This window comes from Mus musculus, chromosome 15 (genome assembly GCF_000001635.26).
Source record: "Mus musculus strain C57BL/6J chromosome 15, GRCm38.p6 C57BL/6J".
Classification (NCBI taxonomy): Eukaryota; Metazoa; Chordata; class Mammalia; order Rodentia; family Muridae; genus Mus; species Mus musculus.
The window spans coordinates 58,888,317-58,916,049 of NC_000081.6; the positions used below are offsets into that span (position 1 = coordinate 58,888,317).

Sequence of the window (27,733 nt, forward strand, 5' to 3'; positions counted from 1 at the left end):
AGCGGCGAAAGAATGCGCTCAACTCTGATTAAGGATTTATCCAGGACAAGGATAAATCAAAGACCTCAGAGAGTTCTGGGTTCTTGCTCGTAAGTCAGGCTCCGAAGCCATTAATAAAATGTGCATGACCGTCCACGGGGACAGGGAGGGAGATGTGTAAACAGATGCGAGTGTGTTTTTCTTGGCAACACCTAACAACTCAAGGCCAGTGCCAAGTCTGGCTGGGATCGCCCTGTGCAGCCTCGCAGGTTATTTCCCCTGCCATTCCTCAGGCCTGGCCTCTGGGTGGGGAGAGGCAGGTAGGCAGGGCGGCGTCCTCCAGCTTTTCATCTCCCAAGCAGGACGAGGCGAGTTCAAGGGACACTCACTGGGCTCTACTAGACATTTAACACTGTCGGTGCGCAGTAGCCCAGCATCCCACGCTCGGGGCACGCCAACACCGAGGGGCAGCCACTCACAGGCGCTCGGGCGCTGGGACGCGGCGGGCCGGCGACGCGAGCGCCACCCCGCGGCGAGGCGAGGCGAGGCTAGGCGAGCCGAAGCGGGCGGGGACCATGGCAACGCTCGAGGCTCGCCGGGCCCCGCGTGCTGACGCTGCGCGGCGCGCCGGATTGTGACGCAGGGCCGCGGCGCCGGCTCCGCGTTCTCGAGTGACCGCGGGCGCCGCCTCGGGGGCCTCGCAACGGCAGCAACGGCCGAGGCAGGCGGGGTCAAGATGGTGGCTCCGCTGGCGGGGGAGGCGCTGGAGGGAGGAGGAGCCAGACCCTAGCCGGCCGGAAACACCGACGCCCCGAGGCCTCCCGGCAGCCGCTGCCGCCGCCCCCTGCTCCACCGAGGGACGCGAGCGGGCGGCGGGGCGGGCCGGGCCGGGACACAGGACAGGAGGCGGCCGGGGGCGGAGCCACTTTCGTCGGCGCCCGCCCCGGCCGCGGCCCCGGGCCTCCCCCGCGCCGCCCTGCCTGGCCCGGCCCGCCCAGCCCCGGTGTGGCAGCGGCTCATGGCGGCGGTGGGGCCCCCGCAGCAGCAGGTGCGGATGGCCCAGCAGCAGGTCTGGGCGGCGCTCGAAGTGGCGCTCCGGGTGCCCTGCCTCTACATCATCGACGCCATCTTCAACTCCTACTACGATTCCAGCCAAAGCCGGTTCTGCATCGGGCTTCAGATCTTTCTCCGGCTCCTTGGTAAGGACGGCGTAGGGCTAGCCCGCTGGCCGAGGCGTGCCCTCTCCCAGGCCGACGGGAACGGCAGGGCACTGGTGGCACGCGGCTTGGGGAACCACGGTCTGGTTCCCCAGAGGGCCTTTTGGCGGGGGTGCGGGGACCCGTGGTACTCGTGCCAGCGTTGACAGCTGAGTGGTGCTGGCGGGTCTGTGCCCTGCTCGGTTGGCACCTGGATGGGCGAGGAGAAAGCACGGCTGTGTGAGCATGCGGCTGTCTGTCTGCTGTTTCTCTTGGGGAATGACTGCTGGCTTCCAGCGTCCTATGCGACAGCCCTGGAAAAACAGCTCTCCGGGTCTCGCCGTGTGTGACCTTGGACTTGAGCCAGAGCTTGAGCCCCCTGTCTACCCATTTCACAGTGCAGAATACGTTGTCACTTCTGTGTCTTGGAGTCCACCGGATCGTGAAGTACTTGAGGTAAATGGCCACTCAAGCCATGAATGTCAGTCCTTGAAACCATTTCCAAAAGTCACCGCGAGGAAGGTTATACTTACAACGAACCCCTAAACTCTTTCTATGAGTAAATAATAAGGTGTTGGATGTGACTATGAAAGCTTACCATCCCAGGGTGATGAGACATCTGTGGGAGACTAGAAAGATCAGTCTTCATTTCATATGGATTGAGTGCTAAAAGTATTTTATATTTCACTTTCTATTTCTCTCTGTGCTACATACCAGAAGTGAGAAACACATAAAGAGATCTTTTCCAGATAATTACAGCTTGGCAGGTTTTGTTGATGAGATCATTACGATGAGTTTTTAGGTGGGTTCTTGCTATTGAAAGGTTGGGGGTGCGGGTACCTGGTAGTGAGGTCCTGACCAAGACCTTGAGAAGTGCGAGCGCCTCTGCTGCCTTATTCTCCCAGAAAAGGAGCGTCAATAAAGAAGCAGTTTTGTTCTTGGCAGTAACTCTTCTACATTTGTCTGCTAGAAAGCATTCTCACAGGTTTTACCTAATCCGTCGGTCACTCCTCAAAGGTGGATCGTGTTATTTAGACTTTACAGGTGAGGAAATGAGGTTGGAGAAGTTAGGTGTTTGGTTTCTGGTGCACAGCTGGTGTTTGCCAGAGCGTTAGAAAGGCTTCTGGTGTTCAGGGATGGTTCCCTTTTGTTCTTCCTCAGTGTGCGGAGATGCAGTACCCAGCGCTGTGACCCCGCAGTGCTCACCTTAAAGTTAACAAGAAAGAAAAAGTGGTGGTGATACTCTTCAAGCACAGGGCTTAGTGTCATCTACTGGGGATACAAGTTAGTCGTTCTGCTCTTCTTTATTAAAGCCACTTCCACCATTCTCTGTGTTCGAGAGGAGTCTGCATAGTCATCTCAGAGATAGTACATACAGCCACTGCCTTGAATGTCTTCATGGCATAATAACCGCAGATTCTGGCAACTTTGGGGGGACCTGAGGATTTAATGCATTTCCTGTTGGAGTACTCGACACTAGGTAGATTTATAGAAAGGAGTTTTCTTAAGTCACTTACGGTAAAAACATTTAAGAAAGTCAGTGTTCCCCCGCCCACTCCTTATACTTTATTTCTTCACAGAAGTTTTGTATTTGAGAATTTCAGGAAGAGCTCCATTTCACGAGTCTGTAGTTTTGTTTTCTCTACCTTTATAAAAACAATGATGGTATTGTCAACATAAAAACACAACTCATCTCAAATGGGATAAGAGATAGCTTATTCTGAAACCAAATCTGATTGACTGTGGCCCATGAACACTGATTGACGTTACCCCAAATTCCATGTTCAACATGGTAACAGTTTGATAAAAGTTTTATAACACAACACTTTAAAAACCATTAGTGGAATGTTAAGTAGGTAGGTGAAAGCAAAGCTGAAAGGTTCTTGTTATAGACCCAGGATGCTGTCTGTAGAAGAAGGTACTCTAGAGCTCTGGCTGTTGGGAACTAAGGCTTTAAGTTAGTATATTCCAAAAGGTTTGTATGTTAGTCACTGGATGTTAGATCTCTCTGACTTGGGCTAAAGATGGTCCAAGGTAGATTGTAATTAGGCTCTGCACCTGCAGCCTTCCACCTCCAGAGTCAGTGAGCTTCCACGCACTCAGCCTGCGGAGGTTACATTTTGAAGGTGCAGCTTCTCTAAGGAAGTTCACAGCATCTTTTTCATGGAGGTTATAGGGCAATAAATGAGTTAGGATAAAAACCCTTTAAAGCATTTGTTCATGTGTTAGCTGTTCCTATGATCACTTTTCAGAAAATATTTTAATGCTCAGTTAAGACTATACGTTGTTATACATATTTCATCCTTTTGAAATCACCAAATATTTATTTGAAAAAAATTATCTCAGAATATTGAGTCAGGTTTTATAAGAAAAAAATGACCTCTAAATTCATCATCTAATGATTTTTCTAAATTGTAGCAAACTAGTTGTGCTAATTTTTTTGTTTGTAAGAATAAAAGCTGAAAAAAATCACCTTAAATGAAGTAGTAACATGTATGTGTATGAAAAATGTGAGTGGAGACTAGTTGGGGATTTGTCATTATTGAAGCCCGTGTACCTCAGGACTCGGCCAGCATCCTTTGCAAACATTGCTAATTGGATGAGTTAGTGTCCGCAGCGTTCTTCCTCTGACCACAGGGTGCTTCAACAACTACACTTGCATCTGGTGTCAGGCCAGCTTGAGATTTCTTTCTTTCTTTCTGTCTTTCTCTCTCTCTCTCTCTCTCTCTCTACTTCTTTCTCTTTCTTTCTTTCTTTCTTTCTTTCTTTAAGATTAATTTATTTTATATATGTGAGTACATTGTACTTCTCTTCAAACACAGCAGAAGAGGGCATTGGATTCCATTACAGATGGTTGTGAGCCACCATGTGGTTGCTGGGAATTGAACTCAGGACCTCTGGAAGAGCAGTCAAGAGCTCTTAACCCCTGAGCCATCTCTCCAATTCCAGTTTGAGATTTCAAAAGGCCAGAAAGTAAAGCCTTTCCTCTTAGAGATATAAAGAAAACCACACAATATGCACATGTGTGGGAACATAAGACTCTTTCTTAGGTAGTGGTAAGAGAGTAAAGGAAGCTCACCCCACAACAGTGTAATACCGAATTAGCAAACTTAAAGACAGAAGAGAAGAGGCAAATATAGAGTGTGTTTTAATAGTATTTATTACTCATAAGCTGGCAATTGACATGGCAAAGGATTCTAAGCATAAAAGAAAACTGTAGCCGGGCTTGGTGGTGCACGCCTTTAATCCCAGCACTCGGGAGGCAGAGACAGGCAGATTTCTGAGTTCGAGGCCAGCCTGGTCTACAAAGTGAGTTCCAGGACACTCAGGGCTATACAGAGAAACCCTGTCTCGAAAAACAAAAAACAAAAACAAAAACAAAACAAAACAAAAAAACCTGAGAAATTACAAATATAATAAGGTAAGTTTGAGTATTTAAAAATAATTTTTAGGGGCTGGTGAGATGGCTCAGTGGGTAAGAGCACCCGACTGTTCTTCTGAAGGTCCGGAGTTCAAATCCCAGCAACCCACATGGTGGCTCATAACCATCCGTAACGAGATCTGACGCCCTCTTCTGGAGTGTCTGAAGACAGCTACAGTGTACTTACATATAACCAATAAATAAATCTTTAAAAAAAATTTTTTTAAAACCTTCTTTATTGAAAAATCTTTTAAAAATGACAAATTGAGAGGAAAATGTTTCTATCATGTATAAGTCCTTTAAAAAGAAGGCTTATGTGAGGATAAACTTCAGGTGGCCCATAAAGAAAAGTAGTTCCTAGTCTCATTGTTAATGAAAGAAATAGTTTATCTCTTAGATCGGTGAAGAATGCAAAGTGTGATTTAAAAGTATTTGGCACAGGTGTTTACCTATTTGAAATAGGCAAATTGATATAATTTGGCAAGCCATCACCTCTGTATAAACCATCTGGCATTGTCAACTGATACTAACTATATTGATTGAGGCAGGGTCACATGTAGCCTATGCTGACCCCAAATTGAAGATGACCTTGAGCTCTGGGTTCTCTTGGCTCTACTTCAGTACTGATGAGACTGTAAGGTTGGACCGCTGTAGCTGGTTTCATAAGATGCCAGGCATTGAACCCAGCTGTCATGCGTGCTGGGGAGGAAAGTATTCTTGCCACTTGAGCTATAGCTCTGGCCATGGAGTGACATTTACTATATAACATTTAATTCACAAATCTAGTTGTGAGGACTTAGAGATTATACTGCATTATGAGCAAGGATATTCATTATAGCACTATTGAAAATAACAAAACAGCCAACTTAAGACATACTCTAAATGTGTGTTAGTTGGGAATCTCTTCATTGTAAAAGAATTGAGAATTTTCTTTGATACTGACTAAGCTCATCCACTCAGTGGGAACAACTGTGAAACCCTGTGGTGTGAGAAGGCAGGAGTGAAGCAGAAGTAACTGTGTCTGGCAGGGGAAGAGACCGACATTCCTCAGCAGTAGCTCTGTTGACATTTTGGACAGCATAAACCTAGGAATGGGGCACTATCTACAGAGTACCATTTCTAGCCTTTTTTCTCGTCTCCCTACCTTCTGCCACTAATACCTTGTCCATGTAACACACACATCAGTTGTCACAGCCATTCCGACCCTAGATGTTGTCAAGTGTTCCCAAGGAGGAAGGAATCTTATCCTGGTTGAGAACCCTGGGGATGGACAAATAGACTAGGAGTATAAAATGCACAGCTCAGAAATAGACACAAGTACAATAGAAACTTGGTAGGTTTCAGAGGTAGAATTGAATTGAGGTTCAGAGAAGTAAATATGATATTTACTTAATATGGAAAAATTACTGGCTCCCTTCCTCTTATCTGTATGAATAATCAATTTATAGAAAGAGTATATATTGAATTTTTAGGATTAAAAACCTTTTAATAAATTAGCATCTAAAAAACAAAACACTGGATATAAACCTGGATATTACTTATAACCAACAAATAATTTGTTATTAATTGCACACAAATCGGGAAAGCCCCCCAGCACCATATTGTGTTGTCATCGTGTTGGGGCAGAGCGCTTAAGATGGACTTGCAGTAGGAAAGGCTTATTTTGACGCCTCGGTTCAGTCTGTAACACTTGATTAATTAATTTTGGGCCCGTGGTGAAGCAGAGCATTATGACCAAAGGTCATGGCAGAGAAAGTTGCTTGTCTCACGGCAGACAGGAAGCACAGAGAGACAGGAAGGGGCCAAGACCAGCTATACCTTTAAAGGCATCCCTTTCACAGTCCCACTGTTCCCACCCCCACCCCTGCAAGTGACCAGCTTTCTCCAGCTAGGTTCCTTCTCCTCCATTCAGCAGTGAGTGCATTCATGGAGTAATGCATTGCTGGACTTAGAACTCTAATGATCCAGTTGTCTCCCTCACTACCTGTCAGGGACTAAGTCTTCAACATAGCCTTTTGTTAGGACACTTGTCCAAACCGTAAGACATATGGACAGAAGGTAAAGTGGCCTTCACAGAAGAACCCTGAATGGTCAATAGAAATGGAAGGGTTCTTTAGTCAGTAGTCAGGAAAATTTTAAGTATAAGTTAGGATTTGAGTAGTAGTTACTCTGATTACATTGCTATATTGTTTATAGAAACCCTTGTAAGTACTAAATATGTAAAAAAAAATATGAGGAAAATCATGCTGGACCTCTATCTTGTATTTATGATCAGTTCTAAATAAACTAATGCTGAATGTACAACTTGTGCAGAGATGTCCTCAGAAATATCTAAAAGTTATAAAATATAGAGATCTAATATTAAAAACATAAAACCTCAAAGGGCACACTGTCTATATGTCTCTGTATGAATGCATATTTAATCAATGTCAGGATGTATGAGAAATTAGAGCTGTTCTTCCTCTTTGGTGCCAGTAAGACAGTGTGATATAAAAGAAAAACGGTGTGTAGATGTCAGTCTGTCTGTCTGTCTGTCTGTCTGCCCCTCCCCCTCTCCCTCTGCATTCAGTCCAGAATGTTTCATCTCTGGTCAAGTTTCCTGATCCATTCAATGCTAGATTGCAGACAGAATCTGGGGAAATGTCTCTATTTGTCTATGTATAACAAAGGGCAGACGGAAGGAAGAGGTAGGTGTATAGGGCGTAGAGGTGAAAGAGAGGACTGAGGAGTGCCTGTGCCCTGTCAGGTTTCCAGACTCTAGAACTACAAAATTAAGGTTTCTGGAGCCATCAGAATTGAGTCCTGCTGCGGTTTTGTTGCTTTGTTGTGTGGGCACTGTTGGTGAAATGGTCACCTCTGGCTTAGCTACTGAGCCTTTGTCCATTATCCCCCTCCTTAGAAGTAGGAAGGGGACAAAGGGGTAGGAATGGGACCAGAACTTTCAGGCCTAAGTGGCTGTATTTCTCTAACACTCAGTCTCCATCCTGAGGATATTCAGAAGTTCCAAACTGTCATTCACTGCATTCCTAAACAAGAGAGTCCTGTCACTATGGATAGCTTTTGGAAGTTGAAAGTTTGGATTCTAGACAAGGACAGGACATAGATGTGAAGACAGAACAAGAGAACTCCAATGATTGTACCTTACTATTTGGTTTAGTAGTGTGTGCCTTTAGTCTCAGCACTCTGAAAGCAGAGGTAGGCAGATCTCTGTGGGTCAGGGACACCTAGTGCCTAAGGAAAGACCTGTCTTCAAAAACCCAGACCACCACTTCTTTAAAAATCCATGTTCACATATGGTAATGAGATCATACTTGTTAAAATTCAATTTCATGAATAGAAAAAGCTAGGATATCATTCTTGCTGTTGTTTTCCCTAAAATGAAAGTTTGATAGAATTTTGTTGTTTTAAGGTAGGGTCTCACACAGCTCAGCATAGTACGTATGCCTTAGTCCTCAGGGCTTGGATTATAGGTAAGTACCACAATGCCAAGTTTAGAAAGGGTTTCTCTGTGGTACAATTTATTTGTCAAGTATGCTAACAGATTAACATCATTTCATAGTACTTTTTTCCCCCCAGAATTTCATTACTTAAGACTCTGAAGTAAGGGAGTAATGTCTTTATTACTGTATTTCTTGCCTGCTTTTGAACAGTTTAAAGGTACTTACAGATCTGAAGAGGTGTAAATGGTATTTTATTTCCTTCTAAATTTCAGTCATAAGTTTGCAGAAGAGTCAGGAATGAACATACTTAAAAGAGTTTGCACTTTGTTGGGGCACACCTTTAATCTTAGCCTTCTGGGAACAGGGAGGAGGGCACAAGTGGAAGGCTAGTTTGGACTACATACATAGCAAGTCCTTGTCTCCTAAAAGCAGAGTACATGCCATGGAGTGTAAAATGCATGGATGGACTCCCTCCTTTCCTGTTATTACTTCTTGCTTTTGGAATTCTAACTGAAAAGGCCCTGAACTCTTTGGTGCATTCAGTTCATATATGAATTCAAAGTTCCTGAAGAGATTTTGATGCTTGGTTCTTTTTCTGCCTTGAGAACTTATTAACAGTCCAGTAATTATATTATACTGGAGTCTAGGACTGAAATTCCCAGGTTATGGTTTAATTCAATTCTCTGTGTCCAAAGGTGGTGTTTTAAAAGAGAGCAAGTCCCTTATAAGCTCTAATGAAAACTACTCCTGGGTTTCCTTGGACCCTTAAGATGGACCCTAAGGAAAAAAACCCCGTGTCTCAGCTGTGGAATGCAAAGAAACCTGAACAATGCTTCCCAAAGATCACCAGAGAGAATATTTCCTTTGGAGACTTATTAGTTGGGGAGTTGGTATTGTTTTCTGTAAAGTGAGAGTTGGTTCTCCCCGTATCCCATAAGAACATAACCTTTCTTTGTATACAGCATTGTGCAGTCCATTGATTTATAAGGCAGGGACAGAACTATGTAGTGGGGTGATAACTAGATAATTACAAACTTCAGTATCACTAAATATGTCCTAAAAGTACTGGAGATATGCTGACTGAAGAGCATATGTTGCCTGGCACTCGATCGATCATCAGACTATTTACAGTACTTAACACGGAATAATGGGGCTGATGCTTATAGCCAGCTAGCCTTTAAAACATGATTTGGTTTTCTGAAGATGTGATTCAGTTTGTAGGGAAAGGGAACTTGGAGAGCATTTCAGAAATGTGAAGGAATGTACGGGGGCCTGAGTTGGAACCCTTAGGGAATATTCATATCTACTACAGAGAGCCTACTGAGCTCAGCTGGAAGGAAAGTAGGTGATAGGGTGCCATATAAAAGTTCACCTTGTCTAAAGAACACTTGATGAAAGGATTCTGAAACCAAGTAGAAGAATCCTTTCAGTCTAGTAATTTTCATTCTGAAAAGCCTTATTATTTTGATGGTATTACATTAAACTTTTTAATGATTATGAACTTACATAGAAAGTATTCTTTTGAGTTTAAAAAATTATCAAAAAGTACATGTATATCATTACAGTTTTGTCCTGAAGATAATTTAGTCATCTCATGCATGGATGTATATATAACATGATAAACAGAATTGCTTTAGAAACCAGAAAATAAGAGGCCAGGTTTTTTAAAATGTGTTTAGTTGGTTTGGTTTGCATGGATGTATATATATACTATGACAAGCAGAATTACTTTAGAAGCCAGAAAATAAAGGGCCAAGGTTTTTAAAATGTACTTGTTTGCTCTGGTTTAGAACTCTGACTTCTCAAATCTTTACTGTCCTGTAAAGCCTGAGTTGTCTTGAGGTTTTACAACGGCAAAGATAGCATAATAAAGGAAGAAAGTTGTAATTGCTAGTATTAAAAAAACACATGCTTAAAAATACTTCATTCGAATACCCTTTTCTCTTTTTTCCTCAGGTATAGTTGTATCCAGTATTGTTCTGATCTTGTCACAGCGATCACTTTTCAAGTTTTACATGTACAGCTCAGCCTTTCTATTAGCTGCAACTTCAGTGTTGGTGAATTACTATGCTGCTTTGCACATTGACTTCTATGGTGCCTACAACACGTCAGCGTTTGGAATCGAGTTGCTTCCTCGGAAAGGGCCCTCACTGTGGATGGCACTCATCGTTCTGCAGCTAACCTTTGGAATTGGATATGTCACATTACTGCAGATTCAGTCCATCTATTCACAGTTAATGATTTTAAATATCTTGGTTCCTATAATTGGCTTAATCACAGAGCTGCCATTACACATCAGAGAGACAGTAGTGCTCATGTCGTCCTTGATTCTCATATTTAACACAGTGCTTGTCTTGGCAGTGAAACTTAAGTGGTTTTACTACTCTACTCGGTATGTGTACTTGTTAGTGAGGCATATGTACCGAATTTATGGATTACAGTTACTGATGGAGGACACATGGAAGAGGATTCGTTTCCCAGACATACTTCGGGTCTTCTGGCTAACAAGAATTACAGCTCAGGCTACAGTGTTAATGTACATTTTAAGGATGGCAAATGAAACTGAGTCCTTCTTTATTTCTTGGGATGATTTCTGGGACGTCATTTGCAATCTAATAATTAGTGGGTGTGATTCTACACTAACTGTACTAGGCATGAGTGCTGTAATTTCTTCAATAGCCCATTATTTGGGCCTTGGAATATTGGCCTTTATTGGATCAACTGAAGAAGATGACAGGCGGCTTGGCTTTGTAGCTCCTGTTTTATTTTTCATTTTGGCTCTTCAGACTGGTTTAAGTGGGCTAAGACCTGAAGAGAGACTTATTCGCTTAAGTAGAAACATGTGCCTTTTATTAACTGCAGTCCTGCATTTCATCCATGGGATGACAGACCCTGTATTAATGTCGCTCAGTGCCTCCCATGTGTCATCTTTCCATAGACACTTTCCTGTGCTGTTTGTCTCTGCTTGCCTGTTCATTCTCCCTGTCTTACTCAGTTATGTCCTTTGGCATCACTATGCACTAAATACATGGCTGTTTGCAGTTACAGCCTTTTGTGTGGAACTCTGCTTGAAGGTAATCGTCTCCCTCACTGTCTACACGCTGTTCATGATTGATGGCTACTATAACGTCCTCTGGGAAAAGCTTGATGACTATGTCTACTTTGTTCGCTCCACGGGCAATATTATCGAATTTATATTTGGAGTAGTAATGTTTGGGAATGGGGCCTATACCATGATGTTTGAGTCAGGAAGTAAAATTCGGGCTTGTATGATGTGCCTACATGCATATTTTAACATCTACTTACAAGTAAAAAATGGCTGGAAGACATTCATGAATCGTAGAACTGCTGTTAAGAAAATTAATTCACTTCCTGAGATAAAAGGGAGCCACTTGCAAGAAATAGATGATGTCTGTGCAATCTGCTATCATGAGTTCACAACATCTGCTCGTATAACACCGTGTAACCATTATTTCCATGCACTCTGCCTTCGGAAATGGCTGTACATTCAAGATACTTGTCCAATGTGCCATCAGAAAGTGTACATCGAAGATGAGATCAAGGATAACTCAAATGCATCTAACAACAACGGATTTATTGCACCCAATGAAAATCCAAACCCAGAGGAGGCTTTAAGAGAGGATGCTGCTGGATCTGACCGAGAACTGAACGAGGATGACAGTACAGACTGTGATGATGATGCTCAAAGAGAAAGAAACGGGGGGATTCAGCACACAGGCGCAGCAGCAGCAGCCGCAGAATTTAATGATGACACTGATTAAAGTAGCATTTACTAATCATTGAGGTATTTGTTTAAAATTCAGTTCATCCAAAATGGAGTAATATGCTTCACGTCAGTGTGTAACCAAGCACAAAAACAGTATGGATGTTGAAACTGTGAATGCTTTCCGTTTACTGTGATGTGCTACTGTAAATATACCTCTTTAATTACTTCTGGTCTCTTTGGTGACCTGTTTAAATTTGTGTACATTATTGTACATAGAATAAAAGTTTTCACGTTTTTATGACAAAATTTGAACAAATAGCTTCTTAATAGAGATAATGATCATATGGTGCGTCAATTGTGCCAAAGATTCCTCCATGAAATTGGAATATATCTAATGCTGGACTCTAGCTTTTCCTTAAAATGAGTGGGAAAATGAAAATGCAGAATAAAGGAACTTTAGTATAAGAGACGAGAAGAAAAATAATCTTGAGTAGAAAGGCTATAAAATGTCTTCTAAAACTAAGGCAAGATAACCTGCTAGAAGCAACTAAAAAACTTGAAACCTGAGCTGCAGCTTAGAGCTAGGTTCAAAAGTCAAAAAACAGGGACAGAATTGAGAAATAGGCTTGTTATCAACTAAACTTTGATATAATCCAGGATGTGCTGTCTAAGTCTTAGTAGAAGCATCACTGTGTTTGCAGTGAGAGCATAAAACTGTCCTTTCAGACTTCTGATGAGATTACACAATAAAAAGGTGGACATTGTTAACTAAAGCAGCCTAAACAGTGCTGACCTGACTCTTCGAGGTGTAATGTACAGTGCTACTGGAAAAAATTCCTCAATAAAGTTCACAGTTTTACAATGAAATTCCACATCATAAAAAGGAAACACAAATCAGGAAAAAAACACTTTAATGGTGTTGTTATAGAGCGTGTTGGCCAATTCCAGTGGGTCTTCTTCTCTGACTGCTGACATTATCTCCAATATTTGACTAAAACAAAAAACAAGGGATCAACTTACTCAGAATATATTGTTAGAGGTATGTAATCACCTTTTTCTATGTAAACATGAGAAGATCTTACACTAGCACCTCTTCTAAGGAAGTTTATGAGTTACTAAAGTTGTCAGTAATGTCTGTAGGAAAGCATCACCAATTACTGTCAACTAGAAGACTCTGGAGCTAACTGGAATATAAAGTTACAGGGTCACGTAAGGGCACCACTAATGGAATTATCCTATAGGGGAGGCGTCCTTTAAAACTCTAGGTCCTAGCACTTTTGTTCCCGGATCATGAGCATCTTAAAAGTAAAATGAAGTCTGCACAGTAAAACAGGCTAAGTAGGCACCTTCCTACTTTGGATTTAGTTTTTTTTTTTATATTTGTTTTACTATTACTAGTATAACTATTTTATATTTATAAATAAAATATATATGCGTATGTATATATATATTTATATGTAATATGAATAAAATGGTATTGAAGAGAATAGGGCCAAAAATTTGAAAGGCACTGCTTATTCATATAGTCTCTAACAGGCAGCAAGGAATGTTTGTGTGCATGCTAAATCCTTGACAAGTGGACTGGAGAGATGGCTCAGCAGTTAAGAGCACTGACTGGTATTCCAGAGGTCCTGAGTTCAAATCCCAGCAACCACATGGTGGTTCACAACCATCTGTAATGAGATCTCTTGCACTCTGCTGGGTGTCTTAAAACAGCTACAGTGTACTCACATGCATTAAATAAAACAAACAAATATGACAGGTTAGGTGTGGCTGTGGGAGGGGCTCTAGGCTTGTACTTAGAGCAGAGAGAAGAGCTCAGAGACTCATTTCTTTGCTCAAAATGAGCAGTGGGTTCCTAGTAATACTATCTGTTTTTATATATGCATTAGGTTATATACAGGTTGTAGTTCGAATTAAACCTTTAAATATTCCTGGTCACGAGCTTTTTCTCCCATTCTGAGGACCCTAAGTGTGAACACTCAAAAGAACTAGGAATGAGGATTTACAGTTAGCTGGACCTTTACAGGTTGTGGTCAGCGTGACACAGACATTCACATGCAGTCTGTGCAGTGAACTCAGACTGCATCTGTAAGTAGTGCTGCTGCTGGCGGACGGTGGCCAAGGGCACGGCTGCTCTGCTGAGACTTGGGCAGCAGAGCCATTTACTGCTCATGTTTGTTAACGTCACCGGTGCTTGGTAAAGCACTGTTTAGTAAGCCAGTAAGCCAGCAACCTGAACAGTACCTTTTTATTCAGTGCATTTTTCTGTACTTTGAGGAATAAAGCTGCAGTTATTTTTAAGAATAGCATTCTGGGGTATTGTGACACTTGTTTATTTTTTCAATTTTGTGTGTGTGTGTGTGTACTTGTCCATGTGTAAATACATATGTACATGAGTGCAGGGACCAGAAGATTCAGATTCCCCTAGAGCTGGAGTTATAGGTGCTTGTGAGCTGCCTGATACCTGGTGCTGGGAACATATCTTTGGTTCTCTCCAGTGCCTTATTCTCTAAGCCATCTCTCCAGCTCCTACTGTGACATCCTTATACTAGGCACAGGTATTAAAGTGTTGTCTACCCTTTCTTTGCCTTTCAGTATTGAAATGATAGACAGTTAACTCTTGAAAAAAAATGGACATAAACATGGTGATTCACTTGGGAGATAGAAGCAGGGGATTAGGGATTCAAGGTCACCTACTGCTGTACAGCAGCTTGTAAGCTGCTCTGGCTACAGGAGATCCTAGCTCAAACAAAATTGCTATTCTCTTGCTTTTAGTCTCTGGGTCATGATGAAATCTATACGAGTAAGGCTGGCAAACAAAAGCCCCAAGGATCTGCTCTCACTTTGCTGTCCCAGATTTCTCTTCCACTCACCTCATCCTACTTTCTGCTACACTAGGTAAATTGTTTCCTTGCTACTGCTGATGCTCTTCTATAGGCTGCCTTTGCTCAAGGTGTTTGTCTGTATCTGACCTGACTCCCAGTCACACTTAGTGAACAGTAAAATTCTACAATGGCAAAGCCTGCTTGCTCCTAGTGCCCTCTGGGCAGACAGTTGCTAACTCCAAGGTCCCAGTCAGAGTGACACCTCTGAAGCTGCTTACTGTCTTAGACTGTATCTGCTTGTCTGCTCCAGGGAGCAGAGGCTCCTTATCCAAAACTCCTGCCACAGTTCATCCCACGGGGGTGTGAGCATAAGAACACCCGCTTCTCTTAGCTAGCCTCTGTAACATGTACCTTTCCTGACACAGCAGGAGCCCCAAGATGTATTTCAGGAAATTTATAGTCTAAAGAAAAGGAAGACCGGCAAGTAAACAGTTAAGATGGAAAACTTAGTGGAGTAGACGTTGGCAAAAATTTTAAGTAGCAGAGCAGAGCTGAAATGCGGGCATCCTTTTAGCTGGCATGTGCTGATTTTCCCAAGTTCTGCAGTTTAGCTAACTGCAGTTTTAAGTCTGTATTAGAAACTACTTGAAATTTTGTCTTGCATATTTACAGGTAAGCCAAAAGCTATGAGTTTTCAAAGCATTTAAGGCAGTACAGAAAACATCCTTTGGCACTACATCCTCCAAGCAGTGTGTCTGCCAAGTGGCTGTGGCCAAAACAGCTGCTTGTCTTTCCTGTCTCAGCATCTCTAGGATCCCCTTAAACTGTCAAAGGCTTAGGAGAAATAATGTCTTCTGGATGAATCTGCAAATTCCTCCATTCAAAAAGAATGAAAAATATTTTAGCAAGCAGTACAAAGAGTCCTTGCCTCTGGCTTTAAAGCATCAGTTCAAAACTCTGCCAAAACCAGCATGTTAAAATACAAGAAAACCCAAATGTGTATATAAAAGGAAACTCAGATGACTTCTCTGCCTGCTGACTCTTAGATCTGCCTTATACTCTACTTATTACAAAGTACTTTTTTTAAGGGCACATTTCAAGACATTACACTCTGACAGAAACAATCTGCGCTATTAAACTATAACTATTAGAGGCAAGCCCAGAGTGGCAAACCAGACTAAACCAGTAGATTCTAGACTTATTCTGGATAGGTGCCCATTAAATGATCTGACCAACTTTTCTTGCTTGCCCAGAGTCTTCACAGCTGTCTACATATATCCTTTCCTGGATTCCTGCGTCTGGGGCAGGGGTGCTGAGGAAAGGACATGCTATCACTTGTCATCTCACTGTGAGGTTTAGAGAACTGTGTTACCTCCTTGGTTGCTGCTGTTGTCCATACTTAATATGCAGATAACCACCAGGTCGTGGTTAAAGGCCAGCTAACTGGTTATAAACAGTAGCAGGAAAGGTGCAGTAGAGCACTTCTGTGGCAAGCTTTGAGTCTTTTTCTTGTCCTACAAAATGACAAAGAACCAGACCCATAGCTTTCTCACTGAGACAGTAAAATCATTTGGATTAAGAGGATGGGAACCTAGGAGATGGCACAGCAGTTAGGGTGCACACATTTCCAAATCACTATTCAAATGGTCTTTGACCTTGGGTCAAGTGCCAGTGGACGGCTTATCACTAACCACAGTGCTAGCTCCTGTGAGCTGACCTGAACCTGAGCAGATGACAGAGAGCTTCCACCCTGCCCACCATTCACTGAGTGGCAGTCAGCAGTTATCTCTGACAGCCCTCAAGTCCACTCACGCAAAACAACTTACATGATGTGGCAGGGCTCGTTTCTATCTTTTAAGCAGTGCCCGTTTTCCCATTTCTTTTTGGTAGGAAATGAAGTGTTTATGTATTTTGATCCAGCATGTGTACTTTTAACTCCACACCAAGGTGCATCTAGAGTTAGGGGAAAGAGAGAAAAAGTGTTAAGGAATTGACTTTTCTAAATCTTTGTAATGAACATCACACCGGTATATAACATAAAATTACAAAAGTTAAGGCAACAGAAAACAGTTCTAAGGGAAGCATAAAGTCCCAACCTACACTTTAAAGGCTCATTTTTACCTACTCTATTTCCTTTCTGAATTGGCTCGCGTATGACATGCTTTGGGGGGAAAACAGACCTAACTGTACAAGAAGTATCACTGACATGCTTCAGCATTTAAGACTGCTCTGTATTGCTTGTACTACATGTGAAAGCGCGGTCATGAACACTAGCCTGTTTCCCAGTGTTGGGAATACCAGGCAGATGCTCTGCCATTGAGCTGTTTCCCTGTCATTTCTCTGCGAATAGCTTGCACAGTACAGAGGCATTGTAAGGCCACTATAGTTGCTGTTGTGACTGCCTAAGGAAATAAAGTGAATTTTATTTCCTACAGTGGCTCAGTGTAGAGCCTTAAAGCTGCAGTCCTTTGAGTTACAGAGGATAGGTGGAAGTACTATCTTTTAAACTTATTTTAAGAAAAATGATCATCTAAAGTCCATCTAAGAGATCCACTAAAGCACCTGATTTTAGTGGCTGCTGTTTTTCTCAGAGGGCTATAGAATTAAACCACAGTAGAGAATCTCAAAGCCCTTCTTAAACTGCTTAGGGGACTCATTTCATTAAATAGTCAGAAATATAGACTCTAGTTAGCACAGATTCTGTCATCTTTTATAAGGTTTAAGGTTTGGCCAAACTGAAAATAAAAATAATCTGTAATTACTTTTCCATCAATAATAACCTCTAAAAATCTGATTCAGTATGGAACTTGAATTTCTGGAATTTTCTACTTACCTGTCTCAATCATTAGTTTTTCACTAGGTATTGACTTCAGAACTTCCAAGTTAGCTTCAGTTTTCAGAGAGCTTGAAAATAGTATTTTAAAATGATATTTAGTGAATATATCCTTACCCTTTACAGAACCCATATTATGGTCAACTTCAAATCAACCTCTACTTTTGGCCCTTATGTAACATTTAAAAACATGATTTTTACTTATGTCACACATTAAGTATGCACATTGCATGCACATTGTATGTGAATGTGTGAATAGGCACTCCAGAGACTAGAAGATCTAGGTCCTCTGAAAGGGCAGCAGGTGCACTTAACCACTGAGCCACCTTGCCAGCTCCCAGCTCGTCCTTTAACGTAAAGGGCTGATGTAACAATGGAATTAGAATGTGGCATATTGAATATTCGTGCTTTTAGGGGATATCATTTTTTCATACTTACCAGTTGACATTTTAATAAACTTTATTAGCATAAGTAAAGTTTAAAGTTACAAAAAGATATTTATATAACAGAATGATCAGGGTGCTGTTAACTTTCACTTTTCTAATTTATTTTCAGCCACTGTAACAGACTACTCCTGCTTCTCCGGCCTCGCTGCCCTGTAAGAACACACTTACATATTTGCACCCTCACTGCCCATGGACACTTTAGTCTTTGAATGTGGCCTTGGCCCCAGGCCGTGCTCTGGGATAATGAGATGGCACAGCCATAAGCAGTGAACATTTTGTGGTTAGAACAGGATGCTGCTGTGCCTGTGCAGCATCACTGGTGGTTACCTGGCATCCATGATTGCTACCTTTTCAGCTAGGTGCTCAGAAAACATGGCCAGACCTAGCTCACCCAAGACACAAGTGGGAATGTAAATGCTTTAGATTGCCAGCATGTTTTAGAATGAATCAGTATTCAAAGTAATGAGAAGTACTGTCCTTGTATTTAAAAAAAAATCACAAATTCACTGTAGACATTTTAGAACAATTTTAGGTCTAGCGAGACTGAACAAAGCAGAGACCACACACACCCTCATACCGCACCCCCCAGTAAAGCACAGCCTCCCACACACTAAATCACAGCACAGCGGTTACACGTGTTAGAATCTGTAAACCCACTCTGACACATCGCTGCCTCCGAAGCCCATGTTGTAAAGGTGGTCACCGCGACGGCGCATCTCTTAGACAGTAACTTCACTGCCTCCCGGTCCTACGTGCTGTGTGTATTCATCCTCCCTACTTTCTTATCCTGCAGCCCTGGTCTTTTCACTGCTCCTTGATAATCACTGCCCCATGCCTGTTACCCCGACCCATCGTAATAAAGCAAAACATGAAAGGAGAAATGATTAATAGCTTTTAAGTACTAAGTGACATAAATGTTAAAGGCCCAGAAAGAGATTAGCAAACAGATTCACCCAAGAAATATCCCAGAAGTAGGTGCCTAGAAAGCAGATCTAGGACAGGGAATGGGAACTGGAATGGTTTAGACAGAGAAATGATGAGGTACACAGATAACCAACCTGTGACTTGGATGGGTGAAGAAAACACAAGGTAGGGAACGGGGGACACCCAGCACAGCAGGAACATGGGATTAAAGATGTAGACTGAACTGACAGTCCCCTCTCTTACCTCACTCTGCTCCAGGACACTTCCATGTACATTTACAAATCCCTACCCTACTCCTAGCAAAGATCACAGGGTACCCTTCTAGAAAAAGATCCACCCCCAAAAAGGTCTCTACAGAAGCTTGTGTGAGAGCCCACTGTGGAAAGGTCCAGCTGTGATCTAACCTGCCAGTTGACTGATTCACCTAGAGCTTCCAATAAGTTATTTGTGACAAAATTTTATATAGCCCAGGCTGTCCTCAAACTTGCCTTGTGAGACTATCTTGCTTCAGCTTCAGGGTAAAATAAACATGTGCCACTATGTCCAGCTAAAAGGACTACCTGGCATTTGAAGAAAGTCCCCATCAAAAGAGACCAACCACGTGAGAGAAACAACCTAGATAAAAGCAACTGAGCAGTTAGAAAATGACTTCTGACTACAATGTCTTCAGACAGAAGGCACTCTGATCTCTCAAGGCTATGCTAGATGAGAGAACCTCAGAGCTAGAAGTGAAAGCTAGAATGTATTTCATCTAGTTGAAAATAGGGGGCTAGAGAGATGACTCAGCAGTTAAGAGCACTGACTGCTCTTCTGAAGGTCCTGTGTTCAAATCCCAGCAACCACATGGTGGCTAACAACCATCCATAATGAGATCTGATGCTCTCTTCTGAGGTGTCTGAAGACAGCTTACATATAATAAATAAATCTTAAAAAAAAAAAAAAAAAAAAGCAATAGTGACTCACTGTGTAGCCCAGGCCAAAGTCTAATTCATGATCCTCCTGCTTCAGCCTCCCCAGGGTTGAGATTACAGGGTTGAACCACTGTGCCTGTGCTTCAAGTTTTGAAGTCAAGGTACTCGATAAGGCGAGTTACTCCAAGAAGTCAAAAAGTGGGGGCTGGAGAGATGGCTCAGAGGTCAAGAGCACTGGCTGCTCTTCCAGAGGTCCTGAGTTCAATTCCCAGCAACTACATGGTGGCTCACAACCATCTGTAATGGGATCTGATGTCCCTTTCTGGTGTGTAGATATACACATAAGCAGAACACTTTTTTTTTTAAAGATTTTATTTATTATATGTAAATACACTATAGCTGTCTTCAGTTCTCATTACGGGTGGTTGTGAGCCACCATGTGGTTGCTGGGATTTGAACTCAGGACCTCCAGAAGAGCAGTCAGTGCTCTTAACTGCTAAGCCCCCCCAGCAGAACATAGTAAATAAATCTTTTTTTAAAAAGGGGGCACAGTTCACCACATGGGCAGCAGGGAATATAGAAACAATGACAACCACACAGAACCCAGTCCTGACAAAATGTAAGGAAGACGGGGGACAATGAAGTGGGGTCAGTATGGTGTGTGTCTTAAGGACACAGACAAAGGGAGGCATCAGAGCTAGGAACATTTAATGCTACACAGATGGGTAGCAGCAGATACCCAAGCGTGACTGGGTGAGGAAGCAATAACTGCTTCTCTCAGGAGGACTATATTGTTCGACAATTTATTTTGTCTTTTTTTTTTTTTTTTCCAGAGCTGAGGACCGAATCCAGGGCCTTGCGCTTGCTAGGCAAGCGCTCTACCACTGAGCTAAATCCCCAACCCCCGACAATTTATAAGTTTAACTGTTACTTAGAATAATCCTGGGTTCGATCTATAGGAATAAGCAATGCCAACAATATGGTCACCAGTGATCATTGTGAAGGGCAACACTGAGGAGGGAAAGCAAGCCAGACTCTCTTCTGTAACTTACCATCACTGACTTGCTGTGCTGGCTGACTTGTGAGGAGGTTTGAGGTTTAGTGTGGAGTTACAGAGGAAAGGTCACTGAGCGATGAGACGGAGGACAGGCTCTCACACTCAGGGTAACGTTACACCTGCTTCCTAACTTCTGTGGCCTAAGAAATACACACATGACTGCCCTAGAATATTCTTTTCCCAAGGCCAGCATGTGTACGGCATCACATACAATGCTGTGAACGCATATCTGTGAACAGCACAAGATAGCCTGAGGACAAACCGGATTGCTGAAGACCTGCTGACTTCAACACACGTTTCCATTATCAGAACACAGTATAATATGTAATGACTGAAAACCATCTACTATCCAATTTATTCATAAGTAGTTACTAAAATTCCCAAAGATCAATGCAGAACATATAAACTGTAATAAAAATAAAGTCTTAACAAGACAACTTAAAGAATCTGATAATATAAAAATTAAGGAAAACCAAAACAGTATGAGAACGTACCAACCATTAAATCCTATATAAAGGCCCAAGTCAACCAAAGCAGCTGCTGCTTCCTTCGTGCCATCAAACGAATGGACCTAGGGGTATATACATACAGTTTTATTATACTAGCATCGGTCTGCTGGGATATATACATACAGTTTTATTATACTAGCATCGGTCTGCTGGGGTATATACATACAGTTTTATTATACTAGCATCGGTCTGCTGGGATATATACATACAGTTTTATTATACTAGCATCGGTCTGCTGGGATATATACATACAGTTTTATTATACTAGCATCGGTCTGCTGGGGTATATACATACAGTTTTATTATACTAGCATCGGTCTGCTGGGGTATATACATACAGTTTTATTATACTAGCATCGGTCTGCTGGGATATATACATACAGTTTTATTATAATAGCATCGGTCTGCTGGGATATATACATACAGTTTTATTATACTAGCATCGGTCTGCTGGGATATATACATACAGTTTTATTATACTAGCATCGGTCTGCTGGGATATATACATACAGTTTTATTATACTAGCATCGGTCTGCTGGGGTATATACATACAGTTTTATTATACTAGCATCGGTCTGCTGGGGTATATACATACAGTTTTATTATACTAGCATCGGTCTGCTGGGATATATACATACAGTTTTATTATACTAGCATCGGTCTGCTGGGATATATACATACAGTTTTATTATACTAGCATCGGTCTGCTGGGGTATATACATACAGTTTTATTATACTAGCATCGGTCTGCTGGGGTATATACATACAGTTTTATTATACTAGCATCGGTCTGCTGGGATATATACATACAGTTTTATTATACTAGCATCGGTCTGCTGGGGTATATACATACAGTTTTATTATACTAGCATCGGTCTGCTGGGGTATATACATACAGTTTTATTATACTAGCATCGGTCTGCTGGGATATATACATACAGTTTTATTATACTAGCATCGGTCTGCTGGGGTATATACATACAGTTTTATTATACTAGCATCGGTCTGCTGGGATATATACATACAGTTTTATTATACTAGCATCGGTCTGCTGGGGTATATACATACAGTTTTATTATACTAGCATCGGTCTGCTGGGATATATACATACAGTTTTATTATACTAGCATCGGTCTGCTGGGGTATATACATACAGTTTTATTATACTAGCATCGGTCTGCTGGGATATATACATACAGTTTTATTATACTAGCATCGGTCTGCTGGGATATATACATACAGTTTTATTATACTAGCATCGGTCTGCTGGGGTATATACATACAGTTTTATTATACTAGCATCGGTCTGCTGGGATATATACATACAGTTTTATTATACTAGCATCGGTCTGCTGGGATATATACATACAGTTTTATTATACTAGCATCGGTCTGCTGGGATATATACATACAGTTTTATTATACTAGCATCGGTCTGCTGGGGTATATACATACAGTTTTATTATACTAGCATCGGTCTGTTGGGATATATACATACAGTTTTATTATACTAGCATCGGTCTGCTGGGATATATACATACAGTTTTATTATACTAGCATCGGTCTGCTGGGATATATACATACAGTTTTATTATACTAGCATGGGTCTGCTGGGATATATACATACAATTTTATTATACTAGCATCGGTCTGCTGGGATATATACATACAGTTTTATTATACTAGCATCGGTCTGCTGGGGTATATACATACAGTTTTATTATACTAGCATCGGTCTGTTGGGATATATACATACAGTTTTATTATACTAGCATCGGTCTGCTGGGATATATACATACAGTTTTATTATACTAGCATCGGTTTGCTGGGGTATATACATACAGTTTTATTATACTAGCATCGGTCTGCTGGGATATTGTACTGGCTAGTTTTGTGTCAACTTGACACAGCTGGAGTTACCACAGAGAAAGGAGCTTCAGTTGAGGAAATGCCTCCATGAGATCCAACTGTAAGGCATTTTCTCAATTAGTGATCAAGGGGGAAAGGCCCCTTGTGGGTGGGACCATCTCTGGGCTGGTAATCTTGGGTTCTATAAGAGAGCAGGCTGAGCAAGCCAGGGGAGGCAAGCCAGTAAAGAACATTCCTCCATGGCCTCTGCATCAGCTCCTGCTCCCTGACCTGTTTGAGTTCCAGTCCTGACTTCCTTTGGTGATGAACAGCAGCATGGAAGTGTAAGCCGAATAAACCCTTTCCTCCCCAACTTGTTTCTTGGTCATGATGTTTGTGCAGGAATAGAAACCCTGACTAAGACAAATTGGTACCAGCAGAGTGGGGTATTCCTGCTACAACCTGACCATGTTTTGGGGAGGTCTGTGGAAGGACTTTGGAACTTTGGGCTTGAAGATCCATTCGTTGTTAAGAGCTCTGTCAGATGTTTTGTAGGAGCTTGGAAGATAATGTTGAGAACAGTGCAGAAGATGGAGGCCTGGCTTGTGAAATTTCAGAGGGAAAATTAAAGACTCTTTTCAGGGCCATTGCTGTTTTGATTGTGAAGATTCTGTAGTTCTGGTTAGCTGGGGCTGAAGAATCAGCTGTGATTAACAAGATACCAGAACTACTAAAGCAAAAACTTTGCATTACTGGGACTATTGATGCTGGTTAGCTGGAGCTAAGAAATTAGCGGTGATTAAGAAGAGACCAGCATCATTGAGGTGACATCTTCTGGGAAGTGTTTTCTGAGAGCACAGTGGCTGTGTTCCAGATATAGCCAAAGTTGTACCTTGTGCTGTGGCTGGACTTGGTAATGTGTAAGGGTCACCCAGGTGGTACTGGTTTTGAAGGCATGAAGGAGTTGAGCAGAGCAGCTGAGGCTTGGCACTGTGAGAGGCCATGGAAGGCCATTGGTGAAAGTGCAGCCTCAGTTGCAATTGATGGCCCAGGACTGAAGGGGTCATGCAGTGCTTTGGAGATGCCAGTACCATGAGATGACCACCAAGAGCAGCAGCAGCAGTGGATTACAGGCATCTGGAGCCTAGAGGATGATGCGTGTGCTACAAAGGGCATGGCTGGAGAAGTGACCCAAGCCCTTGGAGGAGCCCAGAAGATCGTAAGTTGGATCCCAGACATTGGACGGTTGGAGATTGACTTTTGCTTTTGATTGTGACTGTGCCCTGATATTTTCCCTCTTGAAGGAAGAAACTATTTTAGTAGAGCCCACAGTTAAGAGACTTTTAATTGTAAAAAGACTTTGGATTTTAAATGATATGGATATTTTAAAGAGATTGAAATTTTAAGAATATGTAAAGACTGTGGGATGTTTAAAGTTATTTAGACCTTGGGGATGAATAAGAATGTAAGGGTTGAGGCTTACTAGTGATGTGTTTGTGTGTCAAGTTGACAAGGGGTCAATTGTACTGGCTAGTTTTGTGTCAACTTGACACAGCTGGAGTTACCACAGAGAAAGGAGCTTCAGTTGAGGAAATGCCTCCATGAGATCCAACTGTAAGGCATTTTCTCAATTAGTGATCAAGGGGGAAAGGCCCCTTGTGGGTGGGACCATCTCTGGGCTGGTAATCTTGGGTTCTATAAGAGAGCAGGCTGAGCAAGCCAGGGGAGGCAAGCCAGTAAAGAACATTCCTCCATGGCCTCTGCATCAGCTCCTGCTCCCTGACCTGTTTGAGTTCCAGTCCTGACTTCCTTTGGTGATGAACAGCAGCATGGAAGTGTAAGCCGAATAAACCCTTTCCTCCCCAACTTGTTTCTTGGTCATGATGTTTGTGCAGGAATAGAAACCCTGACTAAGACAGATATATACATACAGTTTTATTATACTAGCATCGGTCTGCTGGGATATATACATACAGTTTTATTATACTAGCATCGGTCTGCTGGGATATATATATACAATTTTATTATAATAGCATCGGTCTGCTGGGATATATACATACAATTTTATTATACTAGCATCGGTCTGCTGGGATATATATATACAGTTTTATTATAATAGCACTGGTCTGCTTTCTAAGCAAAACCAGATTTATATATATATATATATATACACACACACACACATATATACATATATATATATATATATATATATATACATACATACATGTATATGTACATGTGTGTATGTGTGTGTTGTTTCACAGGTCTTTAATGTAGTAGCACCTACAATGTTTTTCTTTCAAGCCAGACTTGAAAATCACAATCTGTCATTATTTCTGGTGACACAAAGCAAGAAGTTATCTGCTCTGCAGCTAGGTGTATCTCTACATCACCTTCCCTGCAGAGTTCTGAAAATCCCACTGCACTTCTCTTTTAGAGGACACCTTTTCTTTTAGAAATGATTAATCAGCTAGAGTGGTGAGAACATTGCTTTTAAACTGCCAGCTGCGGCCTTGAGGGATGACTCAGCAGTTAAGAGTGCTTGCTGCTTTTGCAGAGGAGTTCAGTTCCCAGCACCCACACTGAGCACCTCCAGGCAATTGGACGCCTGCTTCTGGCCTTAGTGTGTGAAAGGGGGGGGTGGGGAGGGCAGAGACAGGGAGACAGAGATGGTGGGGAGAACTTATATACAAGAAACAATAAAAGTAAAAGAAATTTTAAAAAAAGCAATTGTCACACCATTCACATCAGTTAAACAGGCAGAAAGGACTGAGACCGTATTTTCTCCTGCTCTAGGTAATGTGTGTAATCAAAACCAGTAACTAACAGTAGGGCTTATTTAGCAATGAATTCACATCACTGTCCATGGATAACTATGTTATACAGCTGCTAGCAAGATTTGTAACACCAAGCAGAAGAATTCCTTGGAAAATACACATGGGTCAGCAACTGGCAGGGTGACCCACTAGGTAAAGGTGCTAAGCCCTTAACATTTCCAGTGAACAACAACAATGAAAAATCCCTTCACTAATATGAAGGTAATTTAAAGTGTGATCTCTTATAAACTAATTCAGAGAACTATATATAGTACTTTATTTAGCAACTTATTAAAGCCAAATATTTTGGTTGCTTTTGCTGTTCCTGGTATTAACTTTTTGAAATGATAGACTCATCCAAGTAAAGACTTACTTAGAAATAAAGAGGAGTGAGCAGTGGAGTCCAGAATGACAACCCATGCCGTCAGTAATGCCCAGGACGTTAGCTAAAACCCATGCTGTCAGTAATGCCCAGGTCATTAATTAAAGCCTTTCTCAATTCCTAAGTATAGCTGCTAAAGGGAAAATTACAGTCAGTAAACTCCAGAGGAGATGTGCACAGTAGCATGAACATGACAGCAGTACAGAGCACAGCCCTATCACTAGTGGGATGTAGCACCAAGCAGAGCTAAGCGTAAAAAACAGACGGCAACAGTCAGCGAGATGATTGACTGGGTGAAGATGCTAAGCCTGGTCAGTCCCGTGACCAACTCTGCAGTTATTCTGACCTCCACACGAATACCATGGCACATATGTGTACATGTACACACACACACTAAACATATTAAAAACACACATGTATTCCACAACATTCCAAAAAGGAATATATGTCATAAAGTATCCAAGCAAAGAAATGTATTACAGCAAAAATTTAGGGTTAGATTAACGTTCTTCCACTGATACATGGAACTGTGACCTAAATAACAATCTTTACTCCCAAAGGATGGTCACTGAACCTCTCCTGAAATTGTATATGAAATTTTGTGTACGTGAGCATTTTTAAAACACAGATTATCTACTCAAGTTCATGATCCAACTGACTAGAAGTCACTACCATGGCTGTCACAGTGCAGTGAGAGTAGAGAATATATATTGGAAATGTCTCAGGAGGAAGGACTAAAAGGACCACACAAGAAACATTTAAGAGGAAAATATATCACGGAAGATGAGCCATCATTAGAGGGAAGAGAACGACTACCAGCTAGCAAATTAGGAAAGGAAACTTGGTCTGGCAGTGGTGGCACACACCTTTAATCCCAGCAATTGGGAGGCAGAGGTAGGCGGATTTCTGAGTTTGAAGCCAGCCTGGTCTACAGAGTGAGTTCCCAGGACAGCCAGGGCTATACAGAGAAACCCTGACTCAAAACAAACAAACAAACAAACAAACGGGCTGCACAGAGAGAGAAACTCTGTCTCAAAAAAACAAATAAAACAAAAAAAAGGAAAGAAAAGAGAGAGAGAAAGAGAAAGAAAGAAAGAAAGAAAGAAAGGGAGAAAGAAAGGAAAGAAAGAAAGAAAGAAAGAAAGAAAGAAAGAAAGAAAAGAAAAGAAAACCTGAAAGAAACAATGGAATAGTCTAAGACATCGTGAAAATCGATTTGATTAGAGAACAGCAAAGGCCAGCTCTCAGGCTTACTGCACAGTGGGAAAAGACGATTCACATTTGTTTCTCCTAAGTAGAATTCAGTACTCATTCTTGTACTTTAAGCAAAATAAATGTAACTAAAAGTATTACTTGTTTGTACACCATCATGCCCATAAATCTTAGAGCAATTTACACGCCCTTCAACTGAG

The 27,733-nt window shown here is 41.8% G+C and overlaps 2 protein-coding genes across 26 annotated transcripts in view; one reads left to right on the top strand and one right to left on the bottom strand.

Moving 5' to 3' along the window:
• The first annotated feature begins 912 nt into the window (after positions 1–912).
• Positions 913–14,074, top strand: Rnf139 (ring finger protein 139). 2 transcript variants are annotated; one of them, NM_175226.4, is made up of 2 exons: positions 913–1,178; positions 9,993–14,074. In NM_175226.4, the coding sequence occupies exons 1-2, from the start codon at positions 998–1,000 to the stop codon at positions 11,816–11,818; spliced, it is 2,007 nt and encodes a 668-aa protein (NP_780435.1). In that variant the 5' UTR covers positions 913–997; the 3' UTR covers positions 11,819–14,074. The 2 variants fall into 2 exon arrangements, with proteins under 2 accessions (NP_780435.1, XP_017172276.1); XM_017316787.2 differs by having other exon boundaries at positions 987–1,631; positions 9,993–14,070.
• The window catches only part of Tatdn1 (TatD DNase domain containing 1), a 43,604-nt gene continuing 17,707 nt past the window's right edge, over positions 1,837–27,733 (bottom strand). For 11 of the 24 annotated variants that reach the window (NM_001368630.1, NM_001368428.1, NM_001368629.1 and 8 more), the window contains 4 exons: positions 21,257–21,333; positions 17,425–17,495; positions 16,418–16,544; positions 11,615–12,754 (listed from right to left, as the gene is read on the bottom strand). In NM_001368630.1, the coding sequence (NP_001355559.1) occupies positions 12,658–12,754; positions 16,418–16,544; positions 17,425–17,495; positions 21,257–21,333 (372 nt within the window). In that variant the 3' untranslated portion in view covers positions 11,615–12,657. Of the gene's footprint in view, positions 2,382–11,614; positions 16,106–16,417; positions 16,545–17,424; positions 17,496–21,256; positions 21,334–27,733 lie in introns of those variants that run through there. The other 13 variants (NM_001368634.1, NM_001368636.1, NM_001368635.1 and 10 more) reach the window with 7 other exon arrangements.